The following is a 25,121-nucleotide window of genomic DNA, read 5'->3' as shown; positions in this document are numbered from 1 at the left end:
GAGAAACAGGCAAGAAAATATTTCTAATTCAGTGCAAGAAAAGACAAAGGCAGACAAGACAGAAATTTCACTCTCACTTAAGAATGTAATAAAAGTCTAATTTCCATTAAGAGGAAATCCAACTTCCAAATATAGAATTGTTTTACAATACTTACATGGTAGTAAAAACAAAGGGGGAAATCATGTACTAACATGATCATGTAACTTTTATTTTCTATGAAAGGATTGGAAAAGACATAGCTCCTACTGCTACTCTATTGGGACTGAGTCTAAGATATAATCAAGCAAAAGATCATTGCAGGAGAACCAGTTCCTACTTGGCTGATGTTTCAGACAGGTAAACGAATTCATTATGATTCAAAAACATTCTGAACAGAGTATCTAGATAAGTTGTCTCAAACTCTTTGAGAGAAATTAAATAATTTTTTACAAGAATATGTTTTCTTGTACTAATTAAGTGTTCCATAGTGTTCTTGCTTTGTACATAGGTACATTTCTACTTACTTGTACATAAGTAAGTGTACATAGAAACGTGTACTTAGCATGTCTCTAAGTACACCATTTAATGTTTCTTCTGAATAGATTTTATAATACACACATAAAGCAATATAAATATAATATAAATATTACATATCCTCTGATAAGAACACAGTCGTCAAGGTAAGTTCCAGCTGCTGGTGCAGACTCCCAGCTGGTGAAGCTAACTGTGGTCTGGTCACTCCAGTCAAACAAGCCTTCTCTCTGTCTATCATTTAGTCTGATCCAAAGCTCATCAGTGGACGCTGTAGATAAAAAAGTCATTGTTTCCATATTGTCAGTTGAATAAAATTATAAAATGACAATGTAATAAAGTTCACTAACAAACTGTATGAAGTTTCGCTTTGTAACTAGATTGCAATAGACTGAATTTTGATCATATCTGAAACAGAATGTGTTTATTTTTTGTTTCTGTCACTGACTCTTTTTGTTTTGTTTGTGTAAACAAGCAACAAAGTGAGGTTTGCAAAGTTTTGCTTAAAGCTGGCAATTGAGAAGCAGATAGTTTACTCATGTTGCTTAGTAGTAACGTACCATATCCAAGCTGAGAGACGACTAAGCTTTGATCCTCCACATTGTGGATGTTTTAAGGTCCCCTCCCTCATGCCGACAAGCTAACTGAGCATTAGACCAGGTTTTTCAGTATGAGTATAAATAAGGTATCCAAGGTGCAGAGCAAAGTCCCACATCAAGACCTGTGAAGTAACAGAAAATGTGTTTTGATTTACATTGACAGAGAGAAGATTTAGAACTTTATTGTTACCTTTAGTTGGAGAAACCAGAACTTCTTTACTGTAGCAGATGTACCCAGTTTGTTGTCACATTTCGAGCTTTGCCATGAAAATCTCACAGCACTATCATTGAGTTCACAATTATGTTGAGGACCAGATAATGGGTGCCCTGAAAATATGATGGATAACATTAAATCAGATCATCCAAGTCATTAACACTGAGTTTTTGTGTGTAATGAATAAATTCTATATTTCTCTGAGTATTAAGCCACTATGCTGTGACATAATGAATTTTACTGGATGTGAGTATAAGCACCATAGGCACCATCTCCATGTGGAATTAATTGTAATTTACTTAAATGTCTTGGGTTTTATTTAACACAAAAATGGATTTAATATGGAGAGTGCTAATACAAATAAAACTTACCTGAATCCCAATTCAGGTATCGTAAAGAGGTTCCCATTAGACCACTTCCAGCCAGATTGTATAACCCCCAGTCATACTGTATATTCCTGTTTAGCCCAGTCCAAAGTTTATGCCTTTGCTTGTTACTTCCTGCCTCGAGTAGTGCTGTAAGAGTGAAGTCAAAGATGGAAGACGAAATAAATAAATTATGAGGATCAACCATTGTCTGAAGCTCAACTGAACTGAGTACTAAATAAAGATTTTATTTATGATCTTAATCTTGAAAAAAATGGGCACAATTTCTCTTTATATTTAATCCAGTATTTTGATTTTGTTTTTAATTGAATAATTAAATTTGATTTCTACTTATTTCCAAATAACTGAACAGTTATTGCATTAAATATTGCACCTCTTTTTGTCAAAGGATGATGTCACTTTTGCAGAAATCACTTTTGGCAAAAAATGACATAGGCCATTATTTTAGGAAGGTTGTTTTTCCTGCTTTTGTCAGCAGGTGGCAACACATTGCTAAAAGCACATTGTGGAGATAAAGCGCTTATTTGTTGAAGCAGAGACAAAGAACAGTTCAAATATGAGTTTGATGAGTTCAAACAGTTTTTTCATGAAATGTGCCTCACTAAATACATAAGAGCTAAACATCTGATAATGAATGCGTTTGTTTGACTTTTCATCACTTTACCTGTGATATATGCTTGCTGATGGGGATCAGTGATACTTAGGAGGGAAGCGTTCTGCTGCTTGCAGCTGGTTTCAGCCTGCCACCACGTCAGAGCAGACACGGTGTTCAGCTGGTATGCTGCTCCATTTATTGGATGCTTAATCCAGTTGTCTTTATCTATGAAAGATTACATATTTATTTAATCTTCAGTGTATTATTTTTTGGAATTTTATGTGAAATGTCCATGTTGTGTTTGGTAACACGTTAGATCTTCAGGCTTCGGAGTGGGTTTGGAGCACATTTATAAACCAAAGCCATATTCTGAGTGACCAAAAATGTAAAGATATAAATGCTTGACTTTGCATAGCTTTTAAATACATGAAATCATGAAACTTGAAAACTGAATGTTCTTATTTACTCAGGTTGTTTTTGTCTGATATTAAAATATGTTTGATATTAAACAAGTGATAACTAATGCTTTACACCATTTTCCTTATTCTTCACCATTAGCCAATATTTTGTGCTGGTCTGCAATAAAATCTGCAAAATGTTCAAACAGTATGAATAGTTTTAGAAAGCACTGTAAATATGTCTCTCTCTTATCGCCAAAACAAAACTTTGTAGCAGTACTCACTGCTGGTTGGGCAAAAGCCCCACGGTTGATTTTCAAATGTTGTTTCAACTGAGCACCAAAGGCTGCCGCTTTCAGAGTCGGCTGAAGAGCAGCTTTAGTGCCACTGAGTTTTGTACATGAAGGGAAACATGCACGGCCTTCCTGCTGCATTTTCTTCAACTGTATACAATTCTGTAAAGTAAGTACATAAAAACATAGAAGAGACTTAATGAACACCCCTAAATCCTTTTAATTAAAGAAGTACAGAGCCTTACAACAAACAGAAAGATCACAATAGACCACCCAGCCTTGAACAACAAAGAAAAACAGCAACAGAGTCTCCTACCTCTGTAGGTTCTTGTGCAAGCTCCACTAGATGCCCATGAAATGGTGAGTTGGCTGTTGGGTCCCTCTGATTTTGATAGTACAACTTGGTTATCTGCTCTGAGCTCCACATAAAGCTCCTGGCCTTGGAGGGCAAGCACCGTTTCATTCTTACATTCCCACTTTTGGAGTTCACTTATTTCATCACAGTTGTATAGGCTTACTTGATTCCCAACACTTTTTCCCTGAACTCCCAGGCATTTATTCACCCTGGGAACCAGCAGTCGATTGCCAGTTGTCCAGCATATGTCGTCGCGCGTGCTACAAGTTTTAACTAAGCAAAAATCTGTGCCTGTGTTGGTAAGCTAAAATGGTTAATCTGAAAAGAAAAATTGTTCAAAACAATTCAATGAGTAGCTAAAAAAAGTAAAATAAAAAAAGTCTGTAGCTGATGAAAAAATAATGATCTGGTGTTAAACTGTTTCAAATCTCCATATGCAATGGTTGAAAACAAAGCTTACAACCATTCATTTTACCAGAAACTCACAAACGTTCTGCTATCAAAAGCGGGAATACTGTACCATTTGATTCCAATAAATGGGAATTTGTAAAAAAGAAGCCCCAGGATCACACATAAGATAAGCATTATGACCCTTTAAAATGCCCCAAAGTTGAGCATTTAATCCATATGTCGTCTGCAGAAAATGTAGAAGTGATGTTAGAGATTTCAGAAAAGTGGAGGATTTAAAGTCACTGACTTATTTCGCTGCAACACGTCACTAAATCTCCTTTTCGAGGTTTTCCTTAAAGTCAGAATTCTGACAGACTTGTTTCATACTTATTTATTTTTGATTAAAATCATATCAACACATTTTCAAGTATTTCAGTGTGCAGTTGGTTATAAAAAAAACATTTTAACCTATTTAATAACTTGAAATAATTTTATAATGTGTATATTTGCTAAAATAATCATCCTAAATTCAATGCAGGACTCAACACAACCAGACAAAGCACTGAAATAAATTCAGAAAGGTACATTTCTATAAACTCACCTTAGGGATAAATGTCTCAAGCTTTTCACAATTTCTCTACTTTTTTAATCTGATGTAAGAAATCCAAAAAAACAGGAAGTGAGTCAAACTGTGGTTTAATGTGCACAGCACAATTTAATAGTAAATCAAATCACTGTGCCTTAGGTAACTAAAAACCTTCCTTTTTGCAAAACTTGCAAAAAGGAAGTCTTCAGAATGCTGACTGTCATTGTTAATTTCTCAAACCCAGTTTCTGATTTCCTAATTTGATTCAGTTAATACTTCAAGTTCACATTCAAGTGTGTTGTGTTGTCCAAGAAACACTTTGTGCATTACAATAACTCTTACTGAGGTTTAATTTTAAAAAATAAACTAAAACAAAAATGGAACAGAACAATTATCATGATTATTTTCAAAGAAAAGCAAAGTTATTAAAATTTTGAGAGGGTACATCGGGGTCACCAAAACAATCTGAAAGTATTTGTGCTGGTAAAAAGAACTTATTTGTCATTCATTTCAAGGCTACCCACTCTTTGCCTCCCTGGGGCGATGCATGCTGCAACTCTTTTCATATTTAAAACGTCTTGCTATCCCAGATGACAAACTAGCACACACAGACAGACACTCATGCAAGTAGCCCAGGTGGATGAAGGTTAATATTTTATTTATGCATCTGTCTATTCTGACGTCAGATCTAAACTTATGCTAATAGTCATTCATGCAATTAAGCTACCATTTCCAGATATAATTGTTGTAGAGCAAAGTTACCCTGGCACACTTTGGGAACCAGCTTCTTCATTGTTACACTTTGTCAATTATCTTAGATCAATACGCATCTATATAATATATAGATATATTTTTTAACTATACTGTGACTGTATACTAGGAGACAGTTAATCTGTGAAAAAATTGAGCTCCTGTGCCTCAAACAACGTTGAGTTCAGTGCTTTGCCCAACATCAACCTGTGGCAGGAGGAAGTTAGAATTGGAACCATAAATTTTGGATTCTCAGCACACACGTCTTCTGCCGTAGTCCAAGTGCCAAAGCATTTTACTTCCATGTCAAGCAAAACTTTCAAACTGCTGCTCTTTGTGTGTGAGTCTTTCCAGGTTGAAATAGAGATATTAGAACTTGAATCTTTTATTATATTATCAAAACAGAATAATTACCGATGATTTGTGTAAAATTCCCCACCGAAATTATAGCTTTTCTGACCCTTCAAATTAAAATGATTTAATTGAATTCACAAATTAAATCAATAAAATTTTAATCATTTTGTTTTATTCATATCAAACAGATTTCATTTTAAGGCACTTTACAAAACAGATCTAATTTATCAATAAAATGATATAGTCAAAAAAATAATTAAAGTTATCATTCAGACAGATTTAAGATCAGGGACATTCCTTCTATATAAATCCCACTTATTATACAATATGGTCAACTTTATGAAAATGAAAATAAAACTGAAAAATGAATACCTTTATTAGCAGATTCCATTTTATTTTTTTACCAAAGCAACTAGTTGACAGGAAGTTTTGTTAATTTGAGTTTTTTTTTTTATATTGATGGATTTCTTCTGTTAAGCATAATATCACTGATTACCATGTCAGATATAGATCTAAAGCAATGTTTATACTTTTATCTACATGCTTCTTCTACCTTGGAGTCATATTAATGTTTCAAAGTGGAACTAAATTTCTTATTTAAAACTAACAGAGAATTTGTGGGGGAAGCTAAAGATTAGGGTGATGGCAGGAAGACCTTTTGAGCTCCAAACACTTAAAACCTCTTCAAAGATCATTCCTCTTTAATAATACCAGTAGGAACATACACTGATGACTGTAATGGCAGGACAAGGCTTTTACATTAATTATTGCTAAGTGTATAATTTCCCATAAGCCATTTTTTAATCAACTGTAAATATTACAACATATAACATTAGTATTTCAAAATGTATAATCTCTTGCAATGATTTTTTTTTGTAACTGTTGGAAAAATACCAGTTAATTATTATTTACTGAGCACATTCATTTGATTTATCATTTACTCATTTGTTGCCTTTTGACCTTATGCTTCTAGACATTTCCTGGTTTCAGAATAACATTACATATTGACGGCTGAAGTGAAACTTACACGTTGCAGCATTATAGATGTAAGGAAGCTAAGTTCATAAGTTCATTTCCTGCTGGAGATGAAGACTGTCAGCAAAGACAAGAAACCATTGGTCACAGGTATTTTTGCAGGGTTGCAAAACACCACCTTACATCTGCACTAATCACGTAGGAAATGTAGCAAGATAACTTCCTTTGTTAGTCAGAGAATGCTCTGAACCTACCAATTGTGTAACTCTGCATTTTCTCCATGCTGGGAAATAGAATTAAAGATCTATAGAACCTCTCTAACTTTTGTGAATTCTGTCTTGGTTGATCTTTTTAGCAAGCAAATTTTTCTAACAATAATATTTGGAGAGGTGTTGTATCATTTCTAAATGAATCACTGCTTTAAGTCAATGAGTGTTTATGTCTTCTTTCTCATTTGACAATTAAGCTTTTGCAGTAGTTAGAATACAATATACATACAAGCTACTTGCCACGTTCCAGTAAATTAATTGTTACACCATCTTCTTGTATAAATCATTCTTTGCATTTACAATGATTTTATGACTGTACAAATCCAAAGAAGACCAAACAGAGAATACTTCTATGCACCATCTGCTGTCTTTTACAATTATATAGTTATTACAGGTTGACTGTTATCTTCATCTGCATTCCCCAATAGTTTTTTAGCGTCCACCAAATCTTTCTGTGACTGGTTGCTGTTGAAAAGTGGGTTGTCAAAAGCCGTTAACCCTCCAGGGATTGGTATGATTCTCATCTGACGACCAGACTTCTTGAACAGGAAGAAAGCAATACCTGCTCCCGTTGCGATCCCAGCAATGACTAACACAGCAGTTAAAGCTGTGCGACTCCGACCTTGACGACTAGTGGCAACATCTACAAAGAAAAAAAAGTAGATGAAGAGAAACAAAAATATTTTTCCCAAATAGAAAAAGATGAAAGCATGACTTACTTGGTGCGGGTGATGGCTTTGACAGTAACACTGGAAAGAAAAAGAAAACTTTATCAAAAAATGTTGCGGCTTTGGTTTCTTTTTAATAGCTAGAAATTATTTGCATTTCTAAATTACTTGCACTCTAATGTTGAGAGGACCGTGTTTGTTTGTCTATGTGTCTTTTACTGTGAAATGTAAGCATTTTGGCAGCTATTTTCCTCAAAAGAATGAAAGAGGTATCAATATGCTCTTTAACTAAGTCAAACAAATAAACAAACTTTAAAAAACTGAGGAAAAGTACGAGAAATATTTATTTAGATACGGTGTAAATATCAAATTTACATTGTAAAGAAAATATAAAACCAAAAATAATAAAATTAATTACACTACAATCTTTTTACTATAGCTAAAATGAGAAGTATATTGCTAGGGAACTGTCTGACATGCTATTGAAGTGATTTTGATAGCACAACAGTTGGAAGTTAGAGTTTAAAAAAAGTTAATTTACACAGTTTTGGAGTTGTGATATCTTACATTGCTATGTGAGATATCACTTCTTTCCTTAAGAAGGAAAGAAATTGAGAAAAGAGTAATACAAAGTTATAGAACCACCTTTGATACATCAGTTTTTAACACCAGACCCAACAGGGATTTAATCAGGTCATAAAACCCTCAGGTCATAAAAACAATCTTTGGAGATTTTAGTGTGCTAGCTACATAGAATAAGCGGTGCGTATGACACTGGATCTCAAGATTTGGCAACAAAATTTTGAAGTGACCTGAAGGAAAAGCAGTTCCAGGTCACTTCAAAATGTCATTGCTAGAAACTTCACTCCAGACCACTACGGGTCACTTCAAAGAGTTGGTGAAGCACCAAGAAAATGTGACGCATTTCCAATAAATAAAAATAACATTTAAGTAAATTTAACATTAAGGCTATTTCTATTTTTTCCCTTTTCATAAGTAAAAAATGAAACACACAATAGTTGCTATTTACCATAATTGACATGCCCTAAATAGATTTAGAAAATGGAATGAAAAAAAATATTTACAGCTGAGATTTAATTCATGGTAAAGTTTTACCTTTAGCTGCTTTACAGATGTACGGTCTATCATTCCATCGATTCCCCGTATGCCATTTCCCGTTTGATGTACTAATCATACCGAAGGAGCGAGACGGATTCTCTTGCCAGTTTTCAAAATCCATGACCGTTTTATCCAACCACATCCATTCTCCTGGGGATAGACAGATATTTATTTTATTATTTGATGTATTTTATGGAATATCTAAAATGTTTAAAAAATACAAATAAATAACAAATTACACAAATACATTGTAAAACATTTGAATGTGGTTAAACTTGAAAAACTGCTGCCTTAAAAATGCAATTTCAGTCAACAAGAAAATTGTTTTGGTTTTAACTCCGAAATTAAAGTTCATAAACATTGTTTTTTAAGTTCATTAATCTTGAATTGTGAACTTTAACTTAATGCTGCAATTTAAACCAAATAATTATTTCACAATATGAAAGAAAAAACTGCCCTCACCTAGTTAAAGAGCCACATTTCTCTATTATTTTCACTCACAATAACACAAGATTATTTTAATTAACTACTTATTTAACTAAATGGTTAAATAATTACTTTAGAATAATTTAAATTCTTGCTTCAAATTGCATGAACAAAATTTTGGATCTGGTGATGAGTTTTATTAAACATTACAATGAATTCTGCTCTCAAATATTTAGTGTGACCAGGACATTATCCTCAAGCTTTGTAAGCTAACAATTGCTGAAAATAAACATTTGCCTTAATAACACACAACAGTCAGCTCAATCCCACACACTTCCATCTCAGGATACAAAAACATGCTGCTAAGCATTCTGGGAAACCGTTACCACTCCTGTCTTTTTCTGCTTACAGTTTTTTTTTTTTTTAAGTGCTAACCTAAAAACACTTAGAGGTTCGACAAAATAAAAAAAAATGTTGACACAACTTACTACAGTAAGTTTATCCTAAACTCACACATTTAGGTTCAAAATCTAAAACTCGCTAAATTTAATTGACTCAAAGAGCAGAAGATAGACACAACAAATGACGTTTGTAAAACATAGAAAACCCATTTTTAGATAGTTTTTCCTTTAAGACTGCCTTTTTGTGATGTTCATTACCTTTATTAGTTTTGAACAGGCCCAGCCAAAAAGATGTGTATGTGTCTTGAAATATTTTAATGTTATTAAGTATGAATTCCTGTTCCAAGGGATCTCCAATGCTGGCAAGGGATCCACCTTCACAGAACACACCAGTAGTTATTTTTTGTGAATGCAACATAAATTTTAACTACTGCAGAAAAGATTTTTCACAGAAAACACCTACCATGTGCCAGACAGCTAGTAGTTGCATCTTGCCACTCTTTTATTTCAGACAAAAATAGGTAGCAAAAACCTCTAAAAGGTTTCCAGGTCTGCCACCGACTTTGGCCAAATGAAGGCCGAGAAAGCCCATATCCAGACCTACTTGGAGACGGGTCTTCTGGACAAACTCCAGGAAAATTGTCTGACTTAACTTCTGGTGGTATGTCTGTGTATTATATAAACAGTGGTACAAATTACTTATATTAATAATTCAAAAATGTTTTATTAAAATTTATTTAGCATTACATAGCAAAATGGAAGAAAATTTAAACAGTAAAGTGTGGATTTAAGAAAATTAAGGGACGTACTTGCTTATATGTTTATTTAGAATATATTTAGTTTGCTTTTTACCTGTGGACTTCATGCAAAGACTGCTGTAGTTCTGATTACAATCACTGGTTTTCCATTTTCCATTAACATCCACATAAACACAAATTCCATCTTTACGTGGTTCATTTTCATCCCAGTGGGTAAAAATCATTGGCCAGCCCTCTATGTATCGGAAGTAGTTATTAGTCTGAAAGTAAATAAAAATAACATCCAAAAAATAAAAAGGAGATAATACATAAGGCTCACTTACCTAATGTTTCATGTTAAGTAAATGTTCTTACGTGCTAATATCTTGTTTTACAATTAAAGCGTTACTCTAGGAGAAACATTCAGTGTAATTTGGTAAAAAGGGCTAAACATTGTTAAATATCTAAAATATCTTTTAAACATTTTTCAACTGATCAAACTGAAATTCTTGTAACAGTATATTTCCACTTAATACATTAGACAGGTGTTGTACCTGTAAAAATTTGCTTTTCGTCAATTCCCTGTGAGCATTTTATCATGAAAGCATTACATCTAATAAGTTTGAATGGAATCTAGAATAAATGTTTACTTTTAGAGGCTTTAAAGACCATACCTGGTTTTTATTGAGTCCAATCCACAGAGGATGATTAAGATTCAAAGCCTGCAGCTCAATGTAAGTCTGTGTCCACTCGCTCCGCACGCTGACCAGCTTGGCACCCTCAGCTTCACAGGTCTTCTGAGCTTCATACCAACTCTTTTGCTGGGTAACAAGCTTGATGGAATCATTTAGGATTTTGAAGTAATTCTCTGTATTTGTTGGTTTAGTTGTATCAGATTTATTTGGTTCTGTTTCAGAATAGAAATGATAAGTATTTAATCATAATTAAATACTGTCTACTTGTTAATCAGAATGCATGAGTTGTGTAACCTTGTAAAATAAAATGGAAAAACATTTTTTGTGCATCCATAGTAAAGAATTTGTGTAAAAAAAAATTGTATTTGTAAAAAATAATTATTCAAGTTACAAATTATTTTTGTTAATGTCCTTTTACTGATGCAAATAAAAAACTCCCTTGCTTTCGTGTGAGTTTCTACGTGCAGGTACTAATTTTTTACAGCTGATTGGTCAATGCCATGTCAATTAAAAATTTAACGATCCACTAAGATTACAGAGAAGTTCTGTAGGAGATCCATAAAATCTCATAGAATCGGGTGTATCTCATTAGTGTAGAGTAGCAACATAATTCAGTATCACTCTTTGGGTCACTTGGAAGCTATTGAGCTTAGGGTTTGAGTTCTTGCTGTTTCTATGTTTCTACCAACTGGAATTTGTTGGTGGTCCCTTATTGAACCAATGCATTCTGCATAAGTACTTTGAGTCTTCCCAAGTGACATATCTCATGCTGTAACAGCACACTGCATGAGAAGCCATTGCTGCTTGTAGTAAAACATGAGGAGAATGTTGGTCACATATCTAACTTGAAACTAACTTCGCTGCAGGAGAAAAACCACCATGTAAGTAAATTTGGACATCTGGAGCAAAGTAGAAGGATTATGCAATCAAAATGGTTTTAATAAGATCCTGTGGCTGCAACAGCCAAGCCCAGCCATAATCTTATTGGATTGTTACTGATTGGCCAATCAGTCAAAGGAAAGAAAAGAAAATCCTTTTTACAAAGTTACAAAAATCAATTCACAACTACACATTCTTATTTACAAGTATTAATTATGCAAATTTTGTTTGCAATTTTACCAATCATTTGCTGTTTTTTCACAGAGAGAAATAAACTAGACCTGGACTGAAAGTTAAAAGTGGGACAGATAAGTGTAGTAGTATGCAAGTAAGGCAAGTGAAAATTTTACTGTTTTGAAAACTATCAGGAGGAACCACATTAAATGACTTACGTATGCCACTTAAACATATAAATCCATTGGTGTCATTGCAGGATTTAGATATCCATTTTCCAATTGTAAGTGAAGGATTAGTGTTGATCACAGCACACTCTTTCTGTTAGAAATGACAGGCTAGCAGATGTAGTTCAAAAAACCTTTAAAAGTTAAGTGTAAAATGGTAAAAATTACATTTTAGAAAATACTCACCTCATCTCGAACTAATACAAACAACTGCAAAATAAACCAACATTTTAAGATTATTATAATCTGTATACCTCAAAATCAGAGAAACATTTTTTATCCCCGCAGGGGAAAACTGAGAAAATTGTGAACAGAATTACAGAGAGAGATAATATTTATTCAGTCATATTTTCTTCATTGAGTCCCTGTTAGGTCCCACTCTACAACCCACTCCTGGTCTACAGCCCTCACTATTAGGAGATAATTTTCTGCCAGTGGGTCAGAGCGAAGCTTGCTTCATTAGCAAAAGGAATGGTTTCTGTTTATTCAAATTTAAATAATCTAAGAATTACTTACGTCTTCGTCATAGGAATGCTGCAAAAGAATCCAAAAAGAAAAATAAATAATCGATAAATAGCTTAGAAATCTTCACTTCAAATATAAATTTTTAAGTCAAGATTTAAAAATATTAAATATACAAATAAATTGCTCTCAAGCAGTTACACATGCAAATTTATAGGAGGTTACCTGGCTTATATGAAAACCAAAAGTTCGTTTTTATTAGGTTAATTGTAAAGCTTTTCTTCTATAAGTAAATGAACTACAAAATGATTCTTTATTTTTCACAATGTTTATGGGATTAAAACAAAATTATCAAGTAACATTTTCGTAAAGATTGCTAAAACTGTGAAGCAGTAGCAACTCATTAGTCAAACATTTTTCTGTAGCAGGAGACAAATTGTAGAACCACTGATTTTGCACAAAGAAAGCTGAATGTTTTTATCTTACCATATGACCATAATGGTGTGGATAGTGTGAAAAGGATGAATACCTGTTTCGCTAATAAAATATAAAACAAAATGTTATATTTAATAAATTGTTTGAGTAATAACATTTTCAAATTGACAACACAAACATACAATGTTTACTTACATAAAAATCAAGATTGACATAAGACCTTGGCCGTCCATCAGTCCAGTAAAACCCATCGCTATACGAGTTCCTAAAACCAATCCACAGGTCTCTATTTGGTGTGTTAGCCATTTCAGACACTAAAAACACTGAAAACAGAAAACAGTCATTAAAATCCCAGACAATTCCAGATCAACAATATAATAAAATTTCTGGCTTTTCTGATTGGCATGGAAATTTCCATCACTTTCCATTCCAGTTTAAACCCAATCATGTTTAGACCTGCAAACAATATTTCTAATGAGGGTGTTTAGTAGCCAAAGACAAAGCATAAATAGGAGTAAAACTCAATGATAACTGAACTACAGCAAAGCAGATGGCTAGCTGATGGCTTAGCAAAATACTCAAGTAAATATATCTGTAGCAAATAACCTGAACTGAAGTAAATGTTTAAAACTTTTATGAGAAAACAAACCTTGCTCATGTCTTGAGGAAATAGAGGCCAAGTTTCCTCCCATGTCTTTACATCGTTGCCTTGCATCAAGCCATGTTAGGTTTTCGTTACTTATGATCTTGTAACACTGAAATTGAGACATGAGAAATTAATTTACAACTTGTGTATATTCCAACTGAATGCATTCGATTTAGCTCCAATGGGAAGAGGGCCAGATACTCTCAAGATATAAAACTGAAACCATAGGGCCAGTTTAGATCACTCCAACAATTTTATGTGTCATTCAAGATCATTTTTTGCATTCTTATGAGAGATACAGACGGGTTTTTATCACTTGTAGTATATTCATCTCAACCTTTTCCAAGAGCATGTTTTTCTCTCATTATTTACTCAGATAATTCTCACCTTGGAGTTGACCTTCTTCCAGCCTTCTTTGCAGTTACCTTTAGGTGGGACTGTAGGAGCCACGGTGGCATTGACAGGAGGTGAGCTACTGCGCTTACAAATAGAGCCGAATTCAAATCCACAGTTGTAATCATGCCAGAACCCTGTGAAACCATAAATGATAAGTTAGGAAGCCACAATATACATTTCACGTTTTTGTGTGTATATATACATAGGGATTGGTGACATTTATTCATGTTTACATATTTTTGTACTTTTTAAAAAAAAATTTCCAAAAATTACTCATATTCTTTTCTTAGCTGTACACAGATAGCTTGTTATTTCATTTTTCTGATTTCTTCATTATTGTTATGATTTGAACCTTTCTGTACTGGCCCTTAAAATAAAAATCCGATAAGTAAGAAGAAAATCTATGGGTGTAGGTGAATGTGAAATAATAAAGTAAAAAAAATACCAGTAGTATTATTATGGCAGTATAATAATAATAATAATAATAATAATAATAATAATAATAATAATAATAATAATAATAATAATAACTATTTTGTTAATAGTTCATATCCCTCCCCTGGTCTTAGTTTTATCTGTATTTTTTAAATGAGTAAAAGCTGGTGAACCATTTTTCTGCAGTACCCTATTCTCTTGCTTCATTATCTAAAAAAATACAATCAGAAGGACAAAATAAAGAAAGTTCTTTTTAGTCACAAGAAAAAAGAAAATCACAAAAGAAGTCAAACTTCAAAAGATGTAAGATGTAATGATCAGTTCATCACGGTCATTCCAATTAAAATGTTTCCAAATATCAAGGCTCCTATTACTAACGACAACACATATAAAATAGTTTTTTTCAGTTATTTTCATTTAGTTGTCTACTCACCATGGAACGATCTCATGACAGCACAGTACTCATCAGAATTAACACAATCAGGTTGTCCTTCATCCCACATTTGATAAATTACTGGAGAACCATCCATCCATCTTAAAGCAAGAAAAGACAAAGTCAAGCAGGCAAAGGAAAAAACACTAATCCATTAATCTGCTCTATTACCATTATAGTTAGTTACAATGTTTTGGAAGAAAGCTTGCAAACAGATTTATTGATATTCCTTTTTTCCCAGATATGTTTGGAACATATACTTACTGGAATGACTTGTCACGATCCACAGTTAGTCCAATCCAGACAGAACCAGAACGTTTGGATATCTATACTCAAACAAAGGCTTATTTTAGTTTATGAGTGCAGGAGAATATGTAAGAGTAATGTAACAATAAATTCAGAAGGGAATAACTAGTGTAAATTCATAACATTGTGTACTTCAGTGAACTTTGCAAAAGGCAAATACAATTCTAATCCTGCTGCATATAACCTATTTTTTTTGCCAATTCATTAAGTTCTTAATTTGGCTCAGTCAAATGAGGAACTTAACGAAACTATAATCCAAATACAAAGTTTGTAATACTGATGTTACAAAAGGGGAAAAAAATTAAATGAAATAAATATAATTATCATATTCCAAACTAATTGTGAAAGTAATGGGAAATGATAGTTCCTTTTTTTGTTGTTTTTATCATTTGTTTTTATATTTGTTATAAATTACTACATTTGTTTTTAGCCCTGGAATTAATATTCTATTGAACCTACTATTTCCAAAGTGATTGCTGAAGTCTTTTGGGGCGTATCTAGACCAGCTTTAAATATATATAGTGGGTGATATTCATTCTTCTTTATAAAATAGCCCAGTAAAAATGTCTGTAGCAAGAAATTTTTAATCTTGGGGCATGGATTTTAGGTCTCATCTGTTATTGAGCCAGGGCAAAACACACTACATGCTGCAAGATTTTTTAGGTCTCCCCTCTCATGCTGAAAGATAAATCTACACTCCAATCTCAGGTGCTTTTTAGCTTGAGGCGGATATGCAAAAATGTTTACCATAAACACTGATAAACTGGTCACTGATTTCCTTAGTTTTGGGAGATCATCCAAAACTTACATAGGAAACCAATCTTATCCACCAATTATACCTACCTAAACCTCACTGTCTCATTTTACTATACCATGAGAGAGACTTAGAGACTTTATCGCTATTTAATTTAACTTGTCAGACAAAAAAATATGGATTGGCCAAAATTGGAATCTGCAGATCAGACTTTTTAAAGATCAATTAAAACTGACAAATAAAAGGGGGCTGAAAACAAATATTAATCTTTTTAGATTCTTATTTTTTAATGTTTAAATCTATTATTTTTCTTCAGCTTCACAATGTCATGAACATTTGTGTAAATTTAACTCACAAAATCCCAATGAAATACATTTTATATATTTATGATAAAATGCAAACAAGTTCAAAGGGTATGAATGATTTTGAAACTCTCTGTTCACAGAATTTTTAATATAGATTAAAGCAGGGGTCTCAAACTCCAGTCCTCGAGGGCCGCAGTCCTGCAACTTTTAGATGTGCCTCTGCTGCACCACACCTGAACAGAATAATTAGGTCATTAAGGCTCTGGAAAACTGATCTACACAAGGAGGAGGTAATTAAGCCATTTCATTCCAGTGTTTTGTACCTGTGGCACATCTAAAAACTGTAGGACTGCAGCCCTCGAGGCCTGGAGTTTGAGACCCCTGGATTAAAGTAAATTAAAATTTCACTGAAAACTGGTGAATGTTGATTTCTTTTTGACAAGCTAAATTTGAGTTTTATTGTATTTTGTAGTTATATTTTAATGAGCTGCTGGAATTGTGCCATACCGAAGAATGAATAAGCATACCTGTTTCCACAGGAAAACACGTTCTGCTTCACTGTTGATGGTTACAAGGTCAGCATGTTTCTCTCTGCAGGATTTCCGAGCGTCGTCATTGGCCATTTCCCGGGTTTCAAAGAAGTATTGATTTCCCCCCCATTGCAGCCAACCATCAGCGGTATGGTTGTAATCTGCGCATTTGCCATAGCAAATAATGCATATTAGATACTCTATATGAGTAAAGTCTGATACAGTACAGGCAGGTTGCAGCCCTAGATTATCTGGCAAAGCTTAGAAGAAATCACTGATGACTGTAATTTCCTGAAATGTATTTGTGAACAAACCGAGCTCAAACACAAACATTAAACTCATCGTATCAGATGGTAACACAACAATCTAACTAAGATTCTTCATTAAACTTCTATACCACATTTAAATCTTAAATTTAAATGTTAAATAATTTAAAACATTTTTTTTTATCTACGCAGAAATCATTAAATCAAATGTAGCAACATTGTCATTCTCAATAAGCAAATGTTAAAATTCTGCATCTATGGTCTGTAATAAAATGTTAGCATTTATGCCTAAGCAGCTGCTTAGTTCATTTATGCCTAGAGTCAGCTCTAAATATGAGCAGCATTACATAGAGTTTGAAAAGCCTTTGGTTAATTAGTTAATTTGGATTTAACAGAGGTGCAAAAATATTAGATTATTTATTTTAATTGTATTTTTGTTTGTTGTTTTTAAGACTCTATAAGTGTTGTCAACAAATAACCTATAATTACCCAGTAATATTTATACATTTCCTGTCAACTTGACATTTTTTACTACAAAAACATGGTGGCCCGTTGGTGGACCATCTTCGCGCCCCTACCACTGGGCTTAGCATTTTTTCTGGGGGAAATGCTGGCAGACATGTAAACATATAAAGAAAGGCGCTTCTCAGGATTTAAACTCTTTTTGCAAGGAGAACATGCTACCTGAACCGGACGAGAACCAGTCAAACCCAGACTGATCACAGACTGTTAACAACACAGTTGTGATTTGTGAATTTCAAAAAGTAATATTCTATTTGTGAGAGCAAAAATATGCGCACAGAATGAGGGGCTTGCCAAGGGTATCACCAAGCATGATTGGCATCACCGCCAGTAAGTTTGTTGACTATTGCATCTCAAATTGAAAAACTGAGTTATTGTATTCAAGTTATGACATAATACACTCACCTGGAGTTGGAGGGGGTGGGGGTGACTTTGGAGTCAATCCTACATATAGATAAAAAGCACACCAGAAATCATAAAAGATATGGTATAACTGGGAACTATAACAAGAACTTTGGTAACATTAAATATTTTTAAGAATAACTTTATATAACTGTATGCCATAGCCACGTTTTACCTGTACGGATCTGACAAACCCAGCCATTACGTGTTTCACACTGATTATCATTCCAAGACCCTGATTCATCCCAATCGCGTGAAGAGAATTCAACGCAAGATTCAACATTGTTTTTGTTGTTTGGCTCTCCATCTAGCCAGTGCTGAAAGTTTACCTGTTAAGGGAAGCATTATGATAAAGACATGCGTAAATAGTTTTGACACGGACTAAGAAGTCCTGCAAAGAAAGACATCTGTTTACTCACTGGGGATCCGTCACTCCACACATAACCAGTGCCCTGGTCACTGGCACTAAGTCCAATCCAGAGTGTTGAATACCTGCTATAGGAGTATCTGGAAACAAGTTATATATTTAAGTTTCAGTAACAAAGATGTACAAGATGAGACCTTTGTGCTTTGGGTGACATACACATTCCTCAGCTGTAGGCTCCCATATATGGATGAGTATGAATAAAGACCACGGTTTGTAAGACCACTGTTCACAAATACGCAAAGTTCCCTGCACTCCTATAAAAGGCTCAGAGACTCTAGTTTCACTGGCTTTGTCCCTGCAACCAGCCTCTTAATTTCTGTTAACTTAAAATCTAAATTTTGGGCTTGCTTAATCTCTAAATATATTTTCATTGCTTAATAAATGTATTTACTCATTTAAATCTGTCTTGCAGTCTTGCCTTATGCATCCCACAGAGGCATACTATGGACAACCCCTAAAAGTATACTTCACTGTAAAGGCACATATACACAACATTTTATAATGTAAGCATGCTACATCATATTTCTTATCCATAATGTGATTTCAGCCTTATTAGCAATTACTGAGAAAATACCAAAGGGATACTGATCATTTTGTAAACAAAAAAAAAGAAAAAGAAAACAACATAAAAAAACATTCTGGTGCATCTCATTGAAAAATAGCTGTTTATGGCAGTAGGTAAAGAAAGTCATGCTGTACCTAGATGATTGCTTATTCAAATTCAACTCAGCAGCACTGTGGAAGCTTAGTAGGTCTCCTCCGATTGCTCTGCAGTAGTCCCTGGCCTCAAACCATGACTTAGTCTCTAAACGCTCCGAAAATACCTAAAAACACAAGACGTTCACCTCCTGTTATCTGTCTGCATCCATTCATCCCTCGTCTTATTATTGAGCAAAATTCGAGTGGATGTGATGTCTCCTTTCAGACTGTAGTTCACCCTCTGATGTATTTTGTTTATCAGTAAACTGTCATGATCATTAAAACTATGAGAAAATGTGCAGGTTGCCTCAAACAAGTTAAAAGGGAAAAATCACACTCAGAAAGGCAAACTCATGGTTTCAAATTATTATAACGCAGCCATTGAGGCTTATATTATTAGTGTTTCAATTATTCGAAAACTTTAAACAATCAAAATTGCAATCAGCTATTTTGTCTAACTGACTTTGTTGCTTATGTTGACAAATCATTGCAGTTTAGCAGTGCATACATTAAAAACATCAAATTTCACCTTGTAGCAGACAGGTCTTGTCGGGACTCTGGTCCATTCATCAGCACAATGGTCAGAGGGAGCAGTTGTTGGTGCAGGAGTCAAAGCTGCCCCTTCTGCTTGATATTTGCAGATGTACTTCTCTCTGTTGGTACATGGTAAAACGTCCCAGAGGCCCGCAGTGCTACCAGTGGTCATTGCGACACAACCCTGGTTGTGGCCTTGTTGGCAAAGAAATTAAAAACTGTCATTTTAAAAGTTACTTTCAAACACATTATATGAACATAGATGTTTTGTACCTGGCATTTCCCTGTTCCAGTGAGTATATCTCACAGGGACCGTGCTGGTCCACTCAAAAACATCTTGGTTCTTCTGGTTTGAAAGCCCTAACCAGAAATGTTTCTCGGATCTGAGGCCCACCAAGCTGACTAGGAAGGCATTATCCACCCTGGAAACATGGACAATAAAATAATAAATCATTTACCACTTTTGTTTACTTGCACCTACCTTGGAAGCTGTATTACTGAATGATTTTTGTTATTTAACTTACATATTTGATTTTGAGGTACCGAATATGTTAATTTAGCTAAATATAAAGATTAAGTTAGGTGTGTTAGTCCTAAATACTGAGCTATTTAGATGCAATAATGTAAAGATATTTCTTAAATAACATGATAGAGCTACAGTATGTTTCACATTAGTTAAACAGCTAGATTTTATGAATGAGATGTTGTTGCTACGTAGTCCTACTAGGTCTAAGATTATACAGAACGACATGATGTAACATTTCATGTGTTTTTATACATTTAAGGCTTTTTAATTGTCATTTCTTTATCTCAGAGGACCAGTTGTTTCTTCTTTTGTTTAAATTTGTTTAATTTGTTTATTCTCACAAGAAAATTAATTGTATTTCATGATTTTAACAATGTTTCTTATAAACAAATGTTTCTTGTTAGTATCACAAAATCTCTTTGGTGTTAGAAATCTGCCTCGCTCACTCACTCTCTCTCTCTTTTAACATTCCTGTAAAAATATGTATATATACCTGCTTGAAACATCTGCCAAGTAAGAATTTGATCTCTTGCAGTCCTCTTTTGCATCTCCAAATGTCTTTCTCTCCGTTCCAATGAAGTAACAGTAGGAACCGTATCTTTTCCAACCCTTTTCAAGAAAAATAAAAAGTGCATTTTCATCTCTTTCTGTGTCAAAAAAAACAAACAAAAAAACAATACAACAGGTAGCAAAACGAACTAGAAATTGTGAATTTCTAGTTCCATCACTTATGAAAACTGTGGTCTGTGTTTTCAGCACTTCTGAGAATTTTTTAAAATTTACTTTGTTGAAATCTTCCCTCTTTTGCATTTATGCCAGATAAAATATCAAAACATTTTTTTCCAGACTTGAAAAAAATCACTCACAGTTTTGCAACCTGCATCCTGCTGTATTTCATCTCCAGTGGGTTCAGAAGCACTGGCTTTCATACAAATAAAGCCATGGTTCTCCTTACAGTCACGATCAGCCCAGTTTCCATTCTATAGGAAGACAATATACAGTTTGTTTTACATTATATTGTCCAAATACACAGATTGGATCTATGCAGACCCATTAAAAATAATATAGAAAATTTAGTTTATTTTAGGAACTTAATGAATAGGTGAAAATAATTTATAGATTAATTACACGCAGATGGATGTTTGAATGTGTATATTTCTGTAAATTCTGAAGATTTCCCACTTACAATTAATGAAAGTATTACATCTGAGCAATAAAACTATTTTTAAAAACACAAATGGCTTAATGAAAAGTATGTTTAAAACCTGCTTAAAGGCTGTTATTGTCAAAAGGTACTTTTAATCTGACAAACAAGACTCATCGGATTTTATATTCTAATTTATTGAAAATTACCGTAATACCTTCAATGAGTTCTGGTTCTCCTATCAATGGGATTTACTTGAAAAATCTCCAAATGGGTGACAATCTGATCAAATCCTTGAGCTACCTCCACTAACTCTTTTCTATGTGGAGAAACAGTTGATGTTCTATAAAGGAAGCTCATCTACCGTCATGGATCCTACCTCATAAGTTGAGCGACTATAAATGCATTGGTAAATTGAGAGCTTTGCTTTTTGGCCCAGCTTCACCATACCAGACCAGATTCAAATTTGTCACATTTAAAAGAGAACATAATGTTTCTCACCTCTCCTCTGATAAGAACACAATCGTTTTGGTTAGTTGCACCTTGTGGTTTTCCAAACTCCCAGCTAGTGAAGGTAACTGTGGTGTGGTCAGTCCAGTCAAACAGGCCTTCTGTTTTAATGTCATTGAGTCCAATCCAAAGCTCATCCGTGGAGGCTGTAGACAGTGGAAATAAATAAAGGAATGGCTATTATACATCTATATATCTATCATTAGTTTATAGGACTTCATAAAGTTTAATTTATGTGCTTAGTTTGAGAATTCCTTATTGTGATTAAAAGGAAATGCAAAATAGTTAGCTTGTATTTATGTTCAAGTTAGCAGTTAGATGGTTTGTCAAGTGTAAGAAAACCCCAAACTAAGAAACCACCAGAAGAAAGATTGATATAAAAATAGGGGTACCATATCCAAGCTCAGACGTGACAAAACTATTGTCCTCCATATTGCGAATGCTCGCAAGGTCCCCTCCGTCTTTACGACAAGCCATCTGAGCACCAGACCAGCTTTGTGCATTTTGATAAAGTCGGAAGCAGTGACCATTGTATGGAACCCATGGTGCTGAACAATATCCCGTATCAAGACCTGATTGCAGGATACACAAAAAGGAGAATGTACAAATATAAGTAACCAACATCATAAGCATATTTTATTTCTCCCAGAACTGATAATAAAAATTTTCTTACCCTCCGTTGGAGGAGGCAGAACTCCTTTACTGTAGCAGATGTAGCCGAATTTCTTGCTGCACATTGAACTTTGCCATGCGTACCGTACGATTCCATCCATCATTCCACAGGTATGTGCTGGATTGTTAACTGGGTGTCCTAAAACAACATGATGGACAATGTTAGGTATGTTGCAGCGTCACTTATAACTATTTATTCACATCAGGATTTAATTTTGTAATGTGTTTAGTTTTCCATCTTGACAGAAAATGATTGTGTAAATACAAATCTGTGGCTAGAGTTTTTGTTGTTGTATATAAATGACAAGAACAGTTACTCAAAAGCAACACTAGCTTGTAAAAAGTTAAAGGAAAGCTATTTGTGAACCTTGTGATTTTTATCAAAATATGAGACTGAAAAATCCTACCTGAATCCCAATTAAGGTAACGAAAAGGGTCCCCATTAGACCATTTCCAGCCATGTTCTGAATCCAGAGTCAGCCCGGTCCAAAGTTTGTATCCTTGGTGGGCACCTGCTGGCTCGAGCAACGCTATAAGAGTGAAATAAAAGTACATTTAAAAAGAAAGACCATGAAGAGCTCATGTATTTTCTTGCCAGTCTGAGTTCTTATAAGTCACTGAACCTGTGATATAAGCCTGCTCATGGGGGTCAGTGATGGTGAGCAAGGAGGCGCTCTGCTGCGTGCAGCTTGTTTCAGCCTCTGACCACGTCAAAGCAGAATTGGTGTTCAGTTGATAAAGTACTCCACTTACTGGATGTTTGATCCAGTTGTCCTTATCTGCAAAATATTATATACAAGTTCACCTAACTAAATTTAAAAAAAAACCTTATCTGTCATGAGGATATCAGATATAACATGTAAGCATTCTCAGGGTGACTGCTTAGGGGTTAAATAGCAAATAAACTTGATTTTTTCAGGAATTCAAACAAAGAAATGTAACTTTTACATTGTATAGATTGATTAGCTGCAGAGTGAAATAATTCAAGCTTGTGAACTCAAACCCAGCAAGTGCTGTTGGAAATATCAGTCTGCATACAAACATACATCTGTGTTTGGTGGCTCGAGTTGAGCATCAGTCCATACTTTGGGGGGCATCCCAAGACTCTTAAATGCTTTACAATCCTCAAAAGTTAAACCTGTTTCTTAAGGAAACTTATCTGCCAAACCCTTTCCTACTGTGAGGAAAGCACTTTTATTATTGTTCTTTTATAGTTTTTATGCTTATGATAAACCAGCCTTGAGTTTCATTCACTTTTATGAAGATTTACCAATTTACCAAGGTAGCATATTTATGTTATTTTGCTTTTCTCAAGTTTTTTTTTTTAAGAGATCAACATTCACTAATGATAAAGTGCTTTTTTAATTTAAAATGGCATAACAACATACATTTAAAACACTAACTGTACTATATTACTAAGATGAAAAGATTCTTCAGTACTCACTGTTTGTTGGGCAAAAGCCCCATGTCTGATGTTCGAATTTAGTTTCAACAGAACACCAGTGTTGGTTATTTATGGAGTCGATCAAAGTGCAACTTGAGTACCACTGGTTTTCATAAAAGAAAGGGAACATGCAGGGCCTTCCTGCTGCATTGCCTTCTATCGTATAAAGTTCTGAAAAGTGAATAAAAAAAAGCAAAAAAAAAGTAGTTGTGATTAAGTACTCCATTTGATACTGATTAAAAATTAGTTACTTGGATCTTGCGAAGAATGCCGTTTTATACCTCTGTATGTTCTTGTGCAAGCTCCACTGGATGTCCCTGATATCGTGAGTTTGCTGTTGGGTCCTGTTGTTGTCTGTAGTACAGCTCTGTTATCTGCTTGGAGCTCAACAAATAGCTTGTGCTGGGTGCTCGCTTGGAGGGTGAGCAGGGTTCCATTCGCACAGTTCCATTTTTGGAGCTCGCTTGTTTCATCACAATCATAGAGGCTTACTTCACTCATCACAGTTGTTCCCTGGACTCCCAGACATTTATTTTTCCCAGGCACCAGCAATCGGTCAGCAGTTGTCCAGCGTATTTCTTGGCAAATGGAGTCCGTTTTAACCAAGCAAAAACCAGCTGCGTTGGTAAGTTGAAATGGTGAATCTGAAAAGAGAAATTGTTAAAAAATGAAAAGTTCTCATAAATATTCCAGTAGTCAGCTATTAGAAAATGTTTTGTCTATATTATACCGACATAAAAGCAATAAGTAGAGACAGATTTCTATATTCAACTACTGCTATTTTAAAAATCTGAAACAGATTGAAATCAAGAGTTGGAATACTGCACCATCTATTGCCATGCACTGTAGCATTTTCAGTAGGAGCACAGTGACAATACATGTGCTCCTCATGATTCTTCTTAGACTTTCTTCCCAGGCAAAAGCTTAATCCATGTAATGTCTACACAAAATCAAGAAGTTGTGTTGGTCAATATGAAGAGATTGTGGCTTTTATCTGCAGACGCATCATGTCAAGCCACGTCATCACATCTCTTTTTTTTTTATTCTTTCTATTTAGTCAGCGTTATGTCTGGTTAGTTTAGTGGCTTTTACTTCTGACTAACAAGCAATTACCACGTAGTTCCTGAAATTTGAATGAGCAATTGGTATGAAGAAAGATACTCTGTGTACCAAGTTCGGGCTATAACTTGTCTTTGCATCCCAATAGACAGGGAAATATGTGTGTAAACGGAGACCACAGACAGACTTCCTGTGGTTGCAAAAGAGTGTTTC

At 34.4% G+C, this 25,121-nt stretch overlaps 1 protein-coding gene across 1 annotated transcript; it reads right to left on the bottom strand.

Moving 5' to 3' along the window:
* Positions 1–5,826: 5,826 nt before the first annotated feature.
* Positions 5,827–24,819, bottom strand: LOC114146381 (macrophage mannose receptor 1-like). The gene is made up of 33 exons (XM_028020350.1): positions 24,677–24,819; positions 24,131–24,493; positions 23,850–24,020; positions 23,029–23,184; positions 22,813–22,935; positions 22,407–22,544; positions 22,126–22,305; positions 21,725–21,879; positions 20,946–21,059; positions 20,573–20,688; positions 19,827–19,975; positions 19,549–19,748; positions 19,020–19,144; positions 18,313–18,400; positions 18,069–18,222; positions 17,897–17,935; positions 16,701–16,864; positions 15,073–15,134; positions 14,809–14,909; positions 13,932–14,074; positions 13,548–13,653; positions 13,094–13,221; positions 12,950–13,000; positions 12,518–12,535; positions 12,188–12,211; positions 11,993–12,095; positions 10,701–10,933; positions 10,142–10,307; positions 9,753–9,956; positions 9,548–9,664; positions 8,460–8,612; positions 7,395–7,424; positions 5,827–7,318 (listed from the first exon to the last, which is right to left on the bottom strand). The coding sequence occupies exons 1-33, from the start codon at positions 24,738–24,740 to the stop codon at positions 7,053–7,055; spliced, it is 4,404 nt and encodes a 1,467-aa protein (XP_027876151.1). The 5' UTR covers positions 24,741–24,819; the 3' UTR covers positions 5,827–7,052.
* Between the last annotated feature and the right edge of the window lie 302 nt (positions 24,820–25,121).

This window comes from Xiphophorus couchianus, chromosome 6 (genome assembly GCF_001444195.1).
Source record: "Xiphophorus couchianus chromosome 6, X_couchianus-1.0, whole genome shotgun sequence".
Classification (NCBI taxonomy): domain Eukaryota; kingdom Metazoa; phylum Chordata; class Actinopteri; order Cyprinodontiformes; family Poeciliidae; genus Xiphophorus; species Xiphophorus couchianus.
Note: the sequence above shows the minus strand (reverse complement) of the source record. Positions and strands in the feature narration are given on the sequence as shown.

Coding starts and splice junctions, on each gene's coding strand:
- LOC114146381 (XM_028020350.1), bottom strand. CDS start 24,740: ATGAGGAGCACATGTATTGTCACTGTGCTCCTACTGAAAATGCTACAG. Junction 14,075..14,808: donor TGTCATGAGATCGTTCCATG/GTGAGTAGACAA, acceptor ATGGTTTCACAG/GGTTCTGGCATGATTACAAC. Junction 12,096..12,187: donor TTGTATTAGTTCGAGATGAG/GTGAGTATTTTC, acceptor CATTTCTAACAG/AAAGAGTGTGCTGTGATCAA.